At 37.6% G+C, this 16,981-nt stretch overlaps 1 protein-coding gene across 1 annotated transcript in view; it reads right to left on the reverse strand.

Annotated features, from left to right (window-relative positions):
• The window catches only part of SYT1 (synaptotagmin 1), a 484,861-nt gene that overhangs the window by 106,946 nt on the left and 360,934 nt on the right, over nt 1-16,981 (reverse strand). The window contains exon 7 of the mRNA XM_027842531.1: nt 15,997-16,114. Within this exon, the coding sequence (XP_027698332.1) occupies nt 15,997-16,114 (118 nt within the window). The remainder of the gene's footprint in view (nt 1-15,996; nt 16,115-16,981) is intronic.

Genomic DNA, 16,981 nt, shown 5'->3' on the forward strand with positions numbered 1-16,981 from the left:
GATTTTTTTTTTGTATAAAGTTAATAACCATCAACAAAGACAAATAATCAAAAGGACATACAAAATAAAGAGTATAATCTTACACAAAAGCCTTAGCATTGAATAAGGCAAAACTAAATTAATTAACAATCATCGAGCAAAATAATATTTTGATCTGTTCTCTCTTCTCTCTCCCTCTCCTTTTCACCCCTCCCCCTCCTTTTCTCCCTTCTATACACATAGTATCATCCATTTCGAACTGAATAATGGAATCATCCTCTAGGTCTGGAAGGGACCGTAGAGGTCATTCAGGAGTTAATTCTCATTTTACAGATGAGGAAACTGAGGTACAGGGATGTGCTGCAACTTGTCCAAAGTTACATTGTAAGCTCTTTGAGACTAGGCATTCTCTTTTGCCTTTCTTTGTATCCCAAGAACTTAAGCAGATTAAGCAGCACATAGTAAGCTCTTAACAAATGCTTGTTGATAGACTGACCAAATAGCAAAGCCCAGGATTTGAACCCACATCCAACTAGCACTATTTTCCTTTCTCTCTCTCTCTCTCTCCTTTCTTCCCTCTTCCTTTCTTTCCTTGCTGTCTCTTTCTCCCTCTTCTTATTCTCTTACTCTGTCTCCCTCTCTTACTTTCTCTTCTCCCACCTCTTTTCTTCCCATTCTCCTTGTCTCTTTTTTCTCTTTCTTCTCTCTATTCCTCCACTCTCTCCCTCTCCCTTTCTTATTCTACTCTCTCTTTTCTTCCTTTTCTCCCTTTTTCTCCCCCTTTATTCTTTCCTCCCTGTCCTCTGACTCTTTTCTCTCCCCTTCTGTACTCCATCCCTCCTTCCTCCTCTTCCTCCTCCTTTCTCTCTCATATGGTTGTAGTTAAAGTGAACAAAGTTTTGGCTCTGCTGAATTTCCTTTGCATCACTTCGTATATTCACTTTTCATATATCCTTCTATACTTCATATTTATCATTATTTATACTATATTATAATATTACATTTCATTGATAGCCCATCATGCCATAATTTTTTCACCTATTATCCACTGAATATTTAGGTTATCACACCTTTCCCCTCTTCTTTTTTGCTATCACAAATAGAACTATGTATATTTTTCTTTATAGAGATACTTTTTATGATGAGTTTGGAAGGCTTCATTCCAAATAGTAGCCTTAATAGTAGGATCTCTAGGCTGAAATGTAAGATCAATTTTGTGACTCACTGCATGGGTAGCACAGCTGCATCACTACTGTTACCCAAATAGAAACACAAGGTCTCTTGTATCTCAGATGAAATGAAATGAAGCAATGCCTCATGTAGAGAGAGAGAGAGAGCCTGATTGTGCCTCAGTCAGAGCTCTATTGGAGGCCAAGGAAGCAAGGACATATGTTGGCCTTTCCAGATAGAGGTTTATTATTATACTTTCCTTCATAATAATTATTAAATCATGCCTTAGGTATGCCTCAGGGCAAGGTCAGAGCACTTATAAAGCATTCCTGTTGGGAAGCTTTTAAGGTTTTTATATTTTAATGAAGGTATTAAAATGAAAGTTCAGGTTTGCATAATTCATAAACATTCTCTAGCTCTTTTAAAAACCTGCCTCTAAACTTCTTTCCACTCTCCAACCCCCCTAAATCCTTTTTATAAAACACAGGGCAAATCTTTTTTTCGTTGAAAATAGATTTCTAATTACAGCAAACTGAAGGTCCCCTGTAAAATAGTGTAATTCCCCGGGACAGTTTACATTTACACCCTTTCTTCTGCATACCAAGAAGGTGCTAAAAATTCAAGAATGTTTTCTATCTATCCAGAAAAATCTCAAATTGGCAGCCTGTATTTTTACTTGCTTCCAAAAATATAATTTGAGAGTTTAGTCAACTTCCATGATGTAGAAATGCTGTTTGAAAAACACTAGTTTCAAGATTTCAGAAAGGCATTTTGGGGGATGGGGGGGTGGGTGGGGTCTTGGGCTCAGGTGATTGTCATAGAAATGAAATCTTCCACTCACTAGTGGAACAATATAGCTGGATTGATTCCTTTAAATGTATTCACATGCCTGCAAAAATAGCTGACTAAAATCTGAGCTAATGACCTGATGCACACTTTGCAATCAATATAAGTTGTTTTTTTAAAGCAATTTTTAAAGGTTTGAACTTGTAGTAATTGCATCATACTTTAAAATCTTTTCTCATTTAGAAGCAAGAGGAGACAGTGTAAATGTCCTGTCCTACTGCTCAACAACAGGGGCTGGAGAGGTAAGAATAAGTTAGTCTGAACTAAAAATGTTATTTTTTTTTTTATAAAACATAAGTGCTGAGAAAACATTTGTTTTGTTAATTAGCATATGGATGTGTCTATGTCAAATCAACAGATGAAATCTGTCATATTTGTAATATAAATGTAATATAAATATAAACTACCATTGACTTTCTAAATGGATCAGCTCCAACGTTGGAATCAATGTTGATACCATGTAGTACAGGCTTGTTTCTCAGCGGCAGTACAGGGTTAGGGAAGAAAAACAATAGGCCAACCTGATCTCTTCTGGCTAGTTCACACCCTGAAGAGTCCTAAGCCTGCACTCAAACACACAATCCTTTCAATGCCTAAAGGACTTTGGTCCTGCTTTTTGGTATGAAGCAACAAATTCTGTGTACTACTCTTGAACTCACCACCCAGTGGTAAGAGGAGGTGGGGGTGGGCAGCCGTTACATTAGTTAAAAAGACAGAAAGCTTCTGGTTTTAACCATCCCAAGCATGTGGCAAATAGTTCTTCCTTGCTAAGCTTTCTGGGAGGGAATGGAGAAGTGGTGAACCCTTCCCCCCCCCCCCATCAGTGATAAGGTCTGCAAGCTCATGGCGGTGTGAAGCAGCTAAGCAGGGTCTTGGAGACCTTTTCTGCTTGATGTTTCTAACCTGATCATGTGACTAGTGATACCGAGATGGACATTTCCAGCCTTGAAGCCTCAGGAGCTCCAGATGTAGGAACTTCTTAATATGAGCTGACTGGGAAGCACTTGGAGTTTCTGCATTGGGGAGGATGACTTATTAAGCCCTGACCTTGTCAGAAGGCATGGATCTAGAGTGAATTGTTTGCAAGAGTAGAACTGAGGTGAATTATACAATGCCTATTGATCAGTCCTACAAACTGCTTCCTGTTCTGATGTTTACGTCTAAACTTCCCAGAAGAACATAAAGTAATTAAAAATTATTGTTTCTTGTTTGAGCATTTGTGGGTCTTGTATGTGTTAAACATTTCTTTTGTGTGGAGTAAATAAATAACTGTCCTATACCTGTTCAACATTGCACACTCTGTACCTTTCTACTAGGCATGAAACAATTTGAATTTTAAGTTAGTGTCCCAATGCTCTGGAGTGGGGATATAAAGAGTCTCTCTCTGTGGAATATAGCTGTAAACCTCTTTCCCCCAACTAGGTACCGAGCTAAAAAGAGTTCCTTAGTGGAAGGGAGGAGGGTGAGCACACAACACTTTATCCCTACCCCCACCCTACCACCTCCGGCTCAGTTATGGTTCTAATTATTATACCAGAATGACAGAATCTCAAAGTTGGAAGGGGATGGAGGTGATGTGGGACAACAGAATGAGTGATGGCTCTGAAGTCAGAGGTTCAAAGGCCTACCTCTAATGCTTATTACCCTTGTGATTCTGAACAAACCATTTAATCTCCTTGGCCTCCATTCCCCCTCCCCCCTTTTTTTTGGTAAAATGAAGGGGTTGGACTATATGGCCTCTAGGTCCCTTTCAGCTAGAGAGCCTACAAGGACTATTTGTTATATTATGACATTGGCTGAATAATGGCTGATGTAATTTCTAACAAGATCAAGATCCATCATTGTTGCAACCTATCTGTTCAATTTAATAAATGGTTATCAGGTAGCTGTTAAGCTAGGGCACAATGGATACAAAGGGAAAAAAGGAGTCCCTAAACTCATACAGCTTACATTTGTCATCATTGCTCTGTTATTGTTGAGTTGTTTTTCAGTTGTGTTTGACTCTTTGTGACCCCATTTGGGATTTTCTCGGCAAAGATACTGGAGTGGTTTGCCATTTCCTTCTCCAGCTCATCTTACAGATGAGGAAACTGAGGCAAACGGGGTGAAGTGACTTTCCCAGGGTGACACAGCTGGTAGGTGTCTGAGGTTGGATTTGAGTCTTTTGATTACCATTTCTCTAGTATAGCTTTCAGACAAGCATTTTCAGAACTAGTGAAATACAGAGATAAACTGTATATTTCTTTCATTTTAATTAAATTCTCTCTCACTCAAATAAATAAGAAAACACCCATAAAGTTTAAATATGGAGGGAAAATACATAAAGACATCCAGTTTTCCCAAACCAAGTTGGAATGGTGTGACAAACCCACCAATGATCTCATGTTCCATTCAAAATGGCCAATAGTAAGGCTTTTAGCAACATGGTGAGGATTATCTGCTACCCTGGCTGCCTTCTATTTCCATTTCCAAAATGTTAGTCAGTAGCAGCAGCAAAAGACCAAATGGATTATAAGATGCTCGGCCATTCCCTTATCTTCCTGCTGGGCAAAAAGATGCTACTAGATTGTCATTCCCTGCATTTTATACTTTTTTTCTGACACAGAAAATGGAGATATTTCCACCTAGTTTATGATTGACATTGAGGTAAAGTTCCATTACTGTATGTATTTGTGGTTAACTCTTTTTTTTCTCCTTTCCATTTTGGGGAACTTCTCTCATTCTGTTTTCTATTAAAAGTAAAATAGGGGAGAAAAGGAGATAACAGTATAAAAATAATTCCATAATAGTACTAATGATGGCCATTACATTAAGTTTGATTGGTTTTATTGATAATATTTGCAAAATTTAAAGTATCTATTTCACTCAAATATATGTATATATTTTGTCATTCATTCATTTATTTATTTTACCAAGGTTAAGTTTCTTTTTTTGGAAATGGAGGTCTCCAGATCTGTGGTTTTCATTGGTGTAGGGAATTCACAATACTTGGAGGAAAGTCCTTCTACCAATACATATCTACAACTGTTCTACAACCTATACTTTAGGGAATTATCTGGATCCCTGAAAAGTTAGGTAACTTATCTAAGGTCACACATCCAGTATGTGTCATAAGTGAGACTCAAGACCCAGGCTTTTCTGATTCTGAAGTTGGCTTTCTTTCCCCTACAAAACAGTGGTTCTGGGGGTTGAGTCTGGATTCACGGTGGTTGTTCGGTCATTTCAGTTGAATATGACTCTTCGGGACCCCATTTGGGTTTTTTCCTTTTTTTTTTTTTTTTTGGCAAAGACACTGGAATGGTTTGCTGTTACCTGCTCTAGTTCATTTTATAGATGAAGAAACTGAGGCAAACAGGGTTCAGTGACTTGCCCAGGGTTATATAGCTAGTGTCTGAGGCCAGATTACAGCTCAGGTCTTCCTGACTCTAGGCCTGATACTTTATCCACTGTGCCACCCAGTTGCCTCAGATTCAAGGCAATGATGCCCAAATAGTTCAGTGGGCAAAGTGAGAAATAACTAGCAATCCTGGGATTACAGATTTAATGATCCTGTGGTGTGGTCCCCTCATTTTACTGATGAGGATCTGAGGCTCAAAGAGGAGAAACAACTTATCCAAGGTCACATACAGGCTGGAAGGAGCAGAATCAGGGTTTTTAACAAAGTCTTCTGGTTTCCAGCTTCAGTGCTTATGGCATATCACACCATGCTGCCGCTCAGATCAGTGGACTAGCACTGCCGTTCTGTGTTGATGGACAGAATTTTAACATCTCTTTTGCTTGATTTGCTGTGGTTTTAGGAAACCAGCAGATTCCTAAGTCCAAATAAAGATAAAAACTATTGATTTGTCTAGGGAACCATTTCTCAAAGTAGAGTGATTTTTCAATATATCATGTACTTGCATGGCCTTCATGTACCCATAAATATACAGAGGCAGTTAGGTGGTACAGCACATAGAGGGCTCGGGCTGGGGTCAGAAAGACTTGAGTTTGAATTCTACTGGACATCTCACTTAACCTCTCTATGCCTTAATTTCTTCAACTGTAAAATGAGGGAGGTAGACTGAATGACCTCCCTGTCTCACAGGGTTTTTATGAGGGAAATATTTCCCAAATCCCAAAGAGCTATGTAAATGTGAATTATTATTAGGAAAATTTCTTCATTACGGAATGAGGCAAAATAGAATTTATTTAGTAAGATTGTGCCACGTATAATTTAAACCCACAGGCACATTGTTTATAGTTGGCTCTCCCAACACAATAGCAAAACTAGGAAATTCTAGAAATTCTTTTTTTTTCTGTTCCACAGGATAAGAGCAGAGGGTAGAGAGGGACAACATGAAAATATAAAAATTGACATCCTGGATTAGTCATACAGTTAGTACTTTTTTTCTCTGAAAGTGGTATCAAAGGACATATTATGAGAGGGCAATATTTTTTGTTCTACCTCCAAAGGTTAGAAATGTACCTCCTGAAACAGACTTGTTTCCCTTTAAATATTGATCATCCACAAGAGAGCTTCAGTTTGATTCCTGGCCAAATTCTGAAATGCATTACTAAAAAATTGTTGATTAGTACTTAGAAAAGGAAGTAGTGAAAACTTTGAGGCAGAAAAAATGGCATCAAGAACAAATTGTGGGAGATTTTCTCCTCTCCTCTCCCCTACCCTCATCTTTTCTTCTTCTTCTCCCCTCTCACTTCATCTCCTGTCCTCTCCTCATCTTCTTTCCTCTCTCCTCCTCTCCTCTGATCTTCTCTTCTTTCCCTTCATCTTCTCTCCTCTCCTCTCCTCTCCTGGCCTGCAAGCCATGAAAACCTGGGTTCAGCAGCTCTCTGAGGATGGGCAAGTCACAAGGTCTCAGTGATCTAGGCAGTTCTCCAACACTAACTTCCAGGGAAGATAGTTTCATCCACGAACTGGCTACACCAATAAAATCCCAGGTCTAGTCCCAATACCTAACCCCACAAAGCATAAATTTTTACCAGGTATGACAGATTCCTCAATAAACGGGTTAGATAAGTTTTAGAACTTCTCTTTGGATGACTTCACTATTTACATGTTTCTATTGATTTTTCCTACCTTAAACTTTCATCTTATCTCTGACACTTGATAGGTAGGTGACCAAATACAAATCAAGCCTCTATGAGCCTCAGGCAACTATCTAAGACTATCTAAGACTATCTACTAAACTAAAAACTGGTTGTTAAATTTATTTGTAGAGGTAGTTCCTACACCTATACAATAGAAACCATCTGGGTCTCACTGCTGTTGTCAAACGGCTTTGTTTGTATAGTCTGACGATAATGAAAGTCACTATCTGTATGCAGAGAAAGAACTGATAAATAGAAGTGTGTATAGAATAATTTTACATATATACGTGTGTTATATTATTATATTATATATGTATATTATATATATATATACATACACATAGATATACACTTATTTTTGTCTAATGGCTGTCATCTCTAGGGTGGGGGCTGGAGGAAGGAAGAAAAAATAAGAAATTCACATGATAATTTTGTTGTACATTTGAAAGGAATAGCAGGTTGTGCATAGTAGATTCACAGTTTCTTGTGCAATCATCTTTTTTCATTGTACTATGTTATGGAAAAAAAAAGCAACTATAAAGGACATATGAAGAAAGATGCTATCTACATCCAGAGAAAGAACTGATAAATAAAAGAATATATAGAATAATTTTACATATATATGTAAATATATCTATTTGTGTCTAATGGTAGCCATCTCTGGGGGAGTGAAGAAAAAAAAGAAATTTACATGATAATTTTGTTGCATATTTGATAGCACATTTGAAGTTTTATATGCAATCTTTTTTTATTCTACTATGTTATGGAAATTCTTGTTTTATTCCATAAATTAAAAATATAATAAAAAGCCAAACCAAAACAAAAAATAAATAAATTGGGTATGGTATTTCCAGCCACAATGTTTCCACTGAATTTTATATGTCTGGGAGATTTCACATTATTACTACATATTTTGTGGTACATTTGTTCCTAGGGCTAACTGTAGCTAAACAGGTAAAATTTGTCTTCAGCTCCCTCTTTGCTCCCACCTTTGGCACACTGGGGGTCAGCCTGGTTCAATGGAACATATGCTTGTTGCCTTTGTAGAGATAGAAGATTCGATTCAAATTCTTATTTTGCCATTTATTATGTTGGTGACTGTGGGCAAATTGTGAAAGCTCTCTATGTCTCAGTTTCCTCATCGAGAGAATGAGGGGGTTGGGAGAGGTGATCTCTAAGATGACTTCCAACTTTAAAGCCATGATTCCATATACTTCTTGGTCCAAAGCTCTTCTTTACTTCTCCCCATTGTCCTCATCCTCTAAGGGTCATTGGCATCATTCTTCCCTCATTCTGCCCTTCAGTCCAGACTTCTCCACTGACAATCTTTCCTATACAGGTCAACATGACGGAGGATAAGATGAAGAGACTAATCTGTGGTAATCTAGGAGACTGCTATAGGACTTAACTGACTCTAATGTAAAAACTGTCAGTTTGTACAATGGCCTTCAAGAATAAGTAGTTGGGTAGTGGGATAGGATCCAAAACCAGATGATGACAAAATTATATGCCGAGTGGTCCCTACTGCCAAGAGGAGATTTAATGGAAGAAACAACATTTAAATTCACTTTAAAGGATGGATAAGAATTCAGTAGCTGAAAATGAGGAGGTATGATATTATAGGCATATAGAATAGTATGACCAAAGGTCAAAGGTATGGAGATGAAGAAACATAGAGTATGTCTAGGGAGAAGAGACTGGGAGAATAAAGTATGTGGAGGGCAGTAGTAGAAGGCTAAAAGGGAAGGCTGCTGTCAGATTGTTAAATGCCTTGAATGCCAGACAAAGAAATTTGAACTTTTCTTGGAAGGTAAAATCATTGAAGATTTTTGAGCAGAGAAATGATGTGATGAGATCTATGCATAAGGAAGATTTTTTTGGAAACATGGTGAAAGAATAATAGTAATGAGCATTTCTATTGTGCTTGAAGAAACCTTCAAAGCACTTTGATACTTCAGTTGAACCTTAAAGCAATCCTGTGAGGGAGGTACTAATATTATCCCTGTTTTACAGATAAGAAAACTGAGTCCCAGAGAAGTAAAGTGATTTGCCCAAGGAGCTCTTCTAATCCAACTATATCACATTTTTACAGTGTTCTCATTTTAAGTTTCGTGAATGAAGGAAATTTTTTTTTCTGGATCAATGAATTCATGTCTAAGAATTTCTGATGACTTGATCAACAATTAATTAGATACCCTGAAGGGTCCTAGAATTAATTTTACATTATAATCTCCAAGACTAAAATTATGATGAAGCCTTCTGACATCACAGCCAGATTATTTGCATATTCATGGCTTATTAACTCAAATACTCTGCCAATTCATTTGCATACTCCTGCCCGACCTGGGCACTAGAGCCAAATTAATTTGCATACTGTGATCCAATTGGCTCAGAAAAGTCTTTGCCATTTCATTTGTTGGCCTCACTTTTGGCTGCTTGGTTCTTCAGTTCATATAATACCAAAAAAAAAACCTGTGTGTGGTGTTGTTTGCTTTGCTTTCTGTTCCAATGGTGGGATGTACAAGAGCAGCCACCAAGAACAGTTTTCTGGAAAAAATTCCAGAAGAGATGGCAGGCCCACTTCTCCTATTACTTGTTATAGAATGGACATAAGGCAGGAGAAAGAATAATCCTACCCATCCTTCAAATCTCAGCTCAACACAGTATACCCCACCTTTACAGGAAACCTTCACTGATTCCCTTAGCTAGAAGTAATTTCTTTCTTCTAGTAACTCTTGAAATTCTGTTGCGCCTCTTTTATGTACCTATCAAATTCTATTTTCTATTATTTATTTATATATATTTCTTATCTGTTCTATAAGATTGTTAGTACCTTGACGACAAGTACAATGTTATATTAATCTTTCTTCTTTGCCTGTGGCGAGCACAGTAGACCCCTAATAAACGTTTGAATATCTAAAGGGAATAATAATGATAATAACAATATTAGCTAGGTTTCTAAACTATGAAAGTGTTTTAATTCCAAGTAATTTGGAGCTTACAAGAATGTGGGAGAATAGTTACAAGATTGGTTGATGTGATATAATAGCAGTATAAAAGGCCAGGTGAGGGTAAGAGAAGGCAAAAAGGCAGAGAGAAATAAAGGGCTTTAGTACTAAATTCATATACAGTGAAACCTATGAGAAGAGAATGCAATATGGAGGCAGGAGGACTGAATTCAAATACAACTAATCACCTTTGTGATCTCAAGCAAATTATTTGCTCTCCCTGGGTCTCAATTTCCTCATCTGTAAAGTGAATGGAGGAGATTGGACTAGATGATATCTAAATCAGGAGTCTCTAAATATAAACAGGTCGATGACTGAACTTTCCATTTCCCTGTTATCATAACATTCCCCTCACAATCTATTAAATAGCCTACCTTTCAAAAGAGACATCATATTTCCTACACTTTGCACAGATTTCTAAGAAGGGCACCATGCCTATCTCCATTGTATAAAAATCCTTGGAAGAGTATGGGGTGGTTAGAATAGATGGACCCCTAGGTCCAACCCTGCTCTAAATTCTGTAATCCTAAATCCTCAAGAAGAGTGAGGTTCCTAAATAAACTGTGAGTTCTGAACATCTTTTTTTTTTTTTTGGAAGAGATAAACCATATCCCTTGAGTAATCCCATAAACCATTTCTTTATAAGTAGTGATAAATACATCCAAACCCTCTCTCTAGTTTACTCAGCAAATGAGTACTCAAGAAGTATGATAACAAGAGGAGACAGAGATGTTTCTTTCTCACTGAGTACATGGGTTGTCTCACCCTTGAGTTGGTACCACTGAATCTTATTGTTGGAGGAAATCTTAGAGATCATTTTCTTTTTTTCTATGTACAAATACGTTCTATGGTTTTCCTCACATTCAGTCAGTTGCAGTATTCCATGGACTGAATACTTCCAATAACAAAGATTCATTTAAATTACAATTAGAAAGCCACATTTCTATTTGATTTTCTTCACCTTAAGGGCAAGCTTTGTCAGGATACTCTGCCTACCTTATCCCATGTAATTCTGTAATACCTCCAAGACAATACATAGTCCTAAATCTCCTGTTAGTGTTGTTGTGCTATACATACCAATGTTAGTACCTTGAGTATTTTAGTGCTTTGTACCTTTGGAGCATGGGAAGTTGACAATGCAATAATATCTAGAATGGATCTGTAGCAACAATATTCAGTCATGTTGAACCTACTGTTCTTTTTCTTGCTATGGATACTCAGAAGAGCTCAAATACATTTCTGATTGTGTAAGTGTGGCTACTCTCTCCAATGTTACTGGTTATAGCTCATCTCTCAATCATATCCTCTTTTAAGAGTGGGATCATAGAATCACAGATTTAGAACGAGAAGAAATATTAGAAGCCAACAAATTCAACCCTCTTAATTTTATAGATGAGGAAATTGAGGCTCCAAAAGGTTGTGATTTGTCAAAAGTCACACAATTAACAAATGACAGAAGCAGGATTTGAACCCACATTCTGAATTTACAAAGCCAATAATGCTCTTTCTACTACACCATAGCACTTAAAAAACATATTTTTTTATTTAACAAAAATCAATTTTCTCTCCTTTCCCTGTGCCGTTGGAAAAAGAAAAGAAGAACAAAACCTTTCCAAAAGGCAATCAAACTGTGCATACCCTTTGATCCAGCAATGCCACTACTAGGTCTGTATCTAAAAAAGATCATAAAAAGGAAAAAGGACAAAAACATCTGTGGCAGCTCTTTTTGTGGTGACAAAGAATTGGAAATTGAGGGAATGCTCATTAGTTGGGGAATGGCTAAACAAGTTGTGGTATATGGATGTAGTGGAATACTATTTTGCTATAAGAAATGATGAGCAGGCATATTTTAGAAAAACCTGTAAAGACTTACATGAACTGATACAAAGTGAAGCGAGGAGAACAGGAGAACACTGTACACAGTAATGGCAATACGGTGCAATGATCAACTCTGATTGACTTAGCTCTTCTCAGCAATACAATGATCCAAGAGAAGTCCAAAAGACTCATGATGGAAAATGCTATCTACATTCAGAGAAAGGAGTGATGGATTGAAGCATATTATTTTTACTTTTTTTTATGTGTGTTTTTCTTTTTGGTCCATTTTTTGTTCCACAACATGACTAATATGGAAATGTGTTTTACATGATAACAAATATATAACAACAAATTGCTTACCATCTTAGGAGGAAGGGAGAAAATTTGGATATCAAAATGAAAAAAAAATGTTAAAATTTCTCTTTACATGAAATTAGAAAAAATATTATTAAAAAAGAAAAACAAAACCCTTGTATGATAGTGCTTTTTTGCACTAAAACCTAAGTTCATGTTATAAACAGTACAAAAACTCCACGTGATTATTAGCATACAGCAACTTGTGATGAGACAGAGCCTCTACCCTAAAATGTTAGCTTTCAATTTGATAATCTTGAACTTAATGTGGTAAATTGAAGTTGAAAGGAAAATATTGTGTTAAAAGCTCTCCAGTCATTTACAAATTAAGATAATGTGTTCTTTTTTTACAGTTAAAAATAACTGTCTTTTATCTAATTTGCAGTTGAAAACATGGTTGGACTTCTAATTCTAAAATGTAGAGACAAAGTAGAATCCAATTAGAAGACTCCAGATTCCCAAGTTTTCAAAAAAGGCTGACGTTTGAGAAAGAGAGTAGTTATTCATGTTTGGAAATCCCAAAGTAAACAAGGACAAGAAATTTATCTTGGAACAATGAAATGTATACAGTTGCCTCAGCTTAAAGAGTATGTGTCGATAGGAAAGTAAGAGTTAAATGAATATAGATGGGAAAAGCCCAGAGAAGCTTATCAATGGAAGAACGAGTATGCATGTTATAATTATATTAGCATGGATCTGTAGAGAAAGAAGACTCTGTATCCATTTAGAAATCAATAACATGAAAGTCTGAGTTAACAGAATGGTAGGAAAGCCTTGGAATAAATGTAATAATGTTTGTGAAGCATTTAGTACAATGCTTGGCACAGAATAAGTACTTATTTCCTTTTTTACTTTCTTGCATTAAAATATCTGATGACTGCTTCTCCTCATCTGTTTCCAGAGTAGTTGGAAATTTTAGTTGTTTTTTTTTTTGGGGGGGGGGATGTCATCAGAGAGATGTATGGCAAGAAAAGAAGGTGGGCCACCAATAGGGTGATAGCAAGGGATAAATTGATGACCCATTCACGTACTGCCCTGATATTCAAACAATATGAGGGAATTATAGGAAGGGCCTTTATTTTTTGGGTGGATCATCTATGAAGGGTTTATAAGACATTGACAAGAATCACTCAGAATGAGAGGAAGGAAGGAAGGACACAAGCATTTATTGGGTGCTTTTTATATGTCAGGCAGTGCTAACCAGTTTATGGCTTACAAATATTATCTCATTTGATTCTTACAATCTCATTTGATTCTTACCTGTGAAGTAGGTTCTATTATGAGCTTCATTTTACAGTTGAGGAAAGCAAGGCAGACACTAAGTGAATTGCCCACAGTCACACAGCTACTAAGTGTCTGAGGCTGGATTTGAGGTCAAGTGTTTCCGACTGCAGGCCCATTGCTCTACCCACTGAGAGAAGTTGAGACTCCTAAACTCAACATTGCAGAGAAGGTTTTTACCTAAATTGGTAGAGGGAGTTTCCTCACCTGAGAGTGTCCTACTCCAAAGAAATCACAGGCCCAATCAGAAATAAAAATGGTGGTGCTATATGGATGGATTGGAAGAATGAGAGTTTTAAAGCAGGAGACTTATTAGGTGGTTACTAGTATCATCTCATAAAGACAATAAAGTCCTGAGCTTGGATTGCACTGAGGGATAGAAAGGAAAGGTTGAATTTAAGAAATATTACAACAGCAACAACAAAAAATAAGGCCAACTAGGTGATGCAGTGGATAGAGCCCTGTGCTTAGAATCAGGAAGACTGCTCTTCGTGAGTTCATATGGGGCCTCAGACACTAGCTATGTGACCTTGGACACAGGGTCAGACTGGACACAGTCAGTTAAGCCTGTTTGCTTTGGTTTCCTCATCTGTAAAGTGAACTAGAGAAGGAATGACGAACCACTCCAATATCTTTGCCAAGAAAGCCCAAAATGGGGTCATGAAGAGCTGGATGCGACTGAAATGAATGAACAATGATAACAACAGCAACAAAACAGTTGGAAGGACCTGACAGCTGGTGAGAAGGGGGAGGAACAGAAAGGGATCAAAAAGCATTTTAAAGATACTACTTCTGAATACTGAACGGTGCCCTGGGAATGAATTACACTTGTGAAGACAAACATCTCTGCATCTCTCACATCTGGCTTCATTAAATACTCTTTTATATTCTTAGAGAGAGCTATATACTCTGCTTCTAAATTACTCTTGGGCACGCTGAAGCAGTAAGACACTAAACAAGTTGCGGTAACTTGAAGGAATTCCCGTAGCCCTCAAAGGTGCCTAGTAGATAACTGGGGACTAATGGGAGCTCAAGGGAGAAACCGATGCACTAGTTGGTAAATTAATGGGCCAATAAATGGAAGTTCTGTGCCAGCACGTCTTAGCGGCTAGGTATCAAAATGTGTTCTCTTCAAGTTGTATGCCTATTACAGTTAGCCTGAGTTTGCTTACAAAAAGGACCATTGTACACCTCCATGTACAATGAACTGTAACCATAACCCTGTTCCATGTTATGTGCATGTGACACAAAGGATCATAACCAGGTCAGGAAAAAATCAGTTATCTTTGCCCTCATGATTTGTTGGAAAGTCTGAAATACAATTAATCTAATCATACCAATATACCAGTGGCAGAAATTCCTTTCCACTGAATGCAGATGACAACCCTTCTATAACGTGGTAGATAGTTAATCAAAAAGCATTTATTGAGCATTTACTGTGTGCCAGGCACAGGTGTGCATGTGTGCACACATACCAACACATGCACACACACACACACACACACGGACTTAGAGAATCACAAGAGGCTAAGAGTGGTTTGGGGCAGTTTGGTGGTATAGTGGATAGAGTGCTGGGCCTGAAGCCAGAAGAACCTGAGTTCAAATGAGGCATCAGACATTTGCTAGTTGTGTAACCCTGGGCAAGTCATTTAACCCTCTTTGCCTCAGTTTCCTCATCTGTAAAATGAGCTGGAAAGGAAAATAGCAAACCATTCTAGTATCTTTGTCAAGAAAACCCCCAAACGGGTCACTAAGAGTTGGACACAACTGAAAAATGACTAAACAAAAAGAGTGGTTTAGTGACTTGCCCATGGTTGCGTAGCCAGGGAGCCTAAGGGGTAGGACTGGAACCCACATCTTCTTGACTCAAAGGCTAGCCTTTTAGCTACTACACCATGTTGTTTCTCTAACTTAAATCATATGTGAAAGGATGGGGGGGGCATGGGATGTAGTGGAGAGAGTTTGCTTGTGAAAGTTATATTTCCATGGTAAAGCAAAGACCTAACGGCTATGCAGTAATTTGCTTTGTTGGCCTCCGTAATAACGGATTGGGTTGCAGAAGAAAATGTAATCAGTTAGCCTCCTTTTCCTTTCATGAATTTATCTTTAGGCAACAGTAAATAAATATATTAGTTTGACAATCCATTGTCAAGCAGAGGTTTCCTTGTTCATATCCCTTCTAAGTCCTGAATCATTTAGGAGGCAATGGCTTTAACAATGTATGGGTATTCACCTATCCAACATTTCTTTAATAAAAAATAATTTATTCAGCATGAGTGGGAAAATGACCCCCTCTGCTTCCCTGCCCTCTTCACTTCCAACCACCCCAAAACATAACCTGCCAAAAGGCGAACAAAAATATAAGGCTTATGGTAATACAGACTGGGCACTGAATAGCATGCGCTCGGGTCATTGGCAACATTTCTGCTATGGACAGCCATTGTACACTCACCCGATAAGCCGCCCACGTCCATCTTCTTCAGGTTCTTTGCCTCGAGGATGACGACAGTTAGCTTGCCAGCAGTGGGTACATAGCGGAGGGAGAAACAGATATCGCCCAACTTCTCTTGCTGTAAAAACGAAAGCATATTTGTTATTTTTAAACAAACAAATGAGCAGGAACATGTTTTACAAATATAATTTATAAGCACCTTGAGAACAAGAATCATGTCAAACAAAATCCATAAAATTTTAGGGAACCAAATCTGTTGCCGTTAGTTTAGTACCTTTCAAATAGTTTTTTAGTCCAATTATTTTTTTATTTCTAATGTTTGTTAATATGGTGGATATGAAGGCTACACTTGGATCAGGAAGACTCCTGGGTTCATGACCTCTTCTTATTAGTAACTCATTTAAACCATTCAAAGCCTCAGATAATTCTCTAACACAAGAAGTGCTAGACTGGCTACAATCTGCCTCAGAAGAGGGAGATTCTACACTCCTTCCATACTGGAAGAAATCATTAACACAGACGTTGAAGTCAACAGTGTGAAAAATGAGACCATGATGGCATGTAAGGAACAAAAAGTACCACAGAATTCTTTGGATAAATTTGCAGTTCTTCTAGCTCAAAAAATCCAACATGGATGGCCTTTAATTTTATAACAGGATCAACTTGCTGAGGTTTGGACTTTAGCTGGGGTGTGCTGGAGATAGCTCATACAATTCTTAAATTTTCAGTGTGAGCATTTACATCTTGAAATTTGGCAAATGTTACAAATCAGGGCTTGACTTATTGTTTTGTTGATTGTCTATTCTTAAGAAAGTGATGGAGAAAAATGTGAATAATGCAGATTAAACTTAACGGTACGCCATGCATACATTCTACCCTCCCCACGAGTAAGTTGGTTGTTAAACATTTGCTAGCACATCTTTGACTTCACCCATTCTGGATCATTTTCTTAGAGTTGAAAACAGCTTCAGAGGCCATGTATAGT

This window comes from Vombatus ursinus, unplaced genomic scaffold (assembly GCF_900497805.2).
Source record: "Vombatus ursinus unplaced genomic scaffold, bare-nosed wombat genome assembly UNPS02014874.1, whole genome shotgun sequence".
In the NCBI taxonomy this organism is placed as follows: Eukaryota; Metazoa; Chordata; class Mammalia; order Diprotodontia; family Vombatidae; genus Vombatus; species Vombatus ursinus.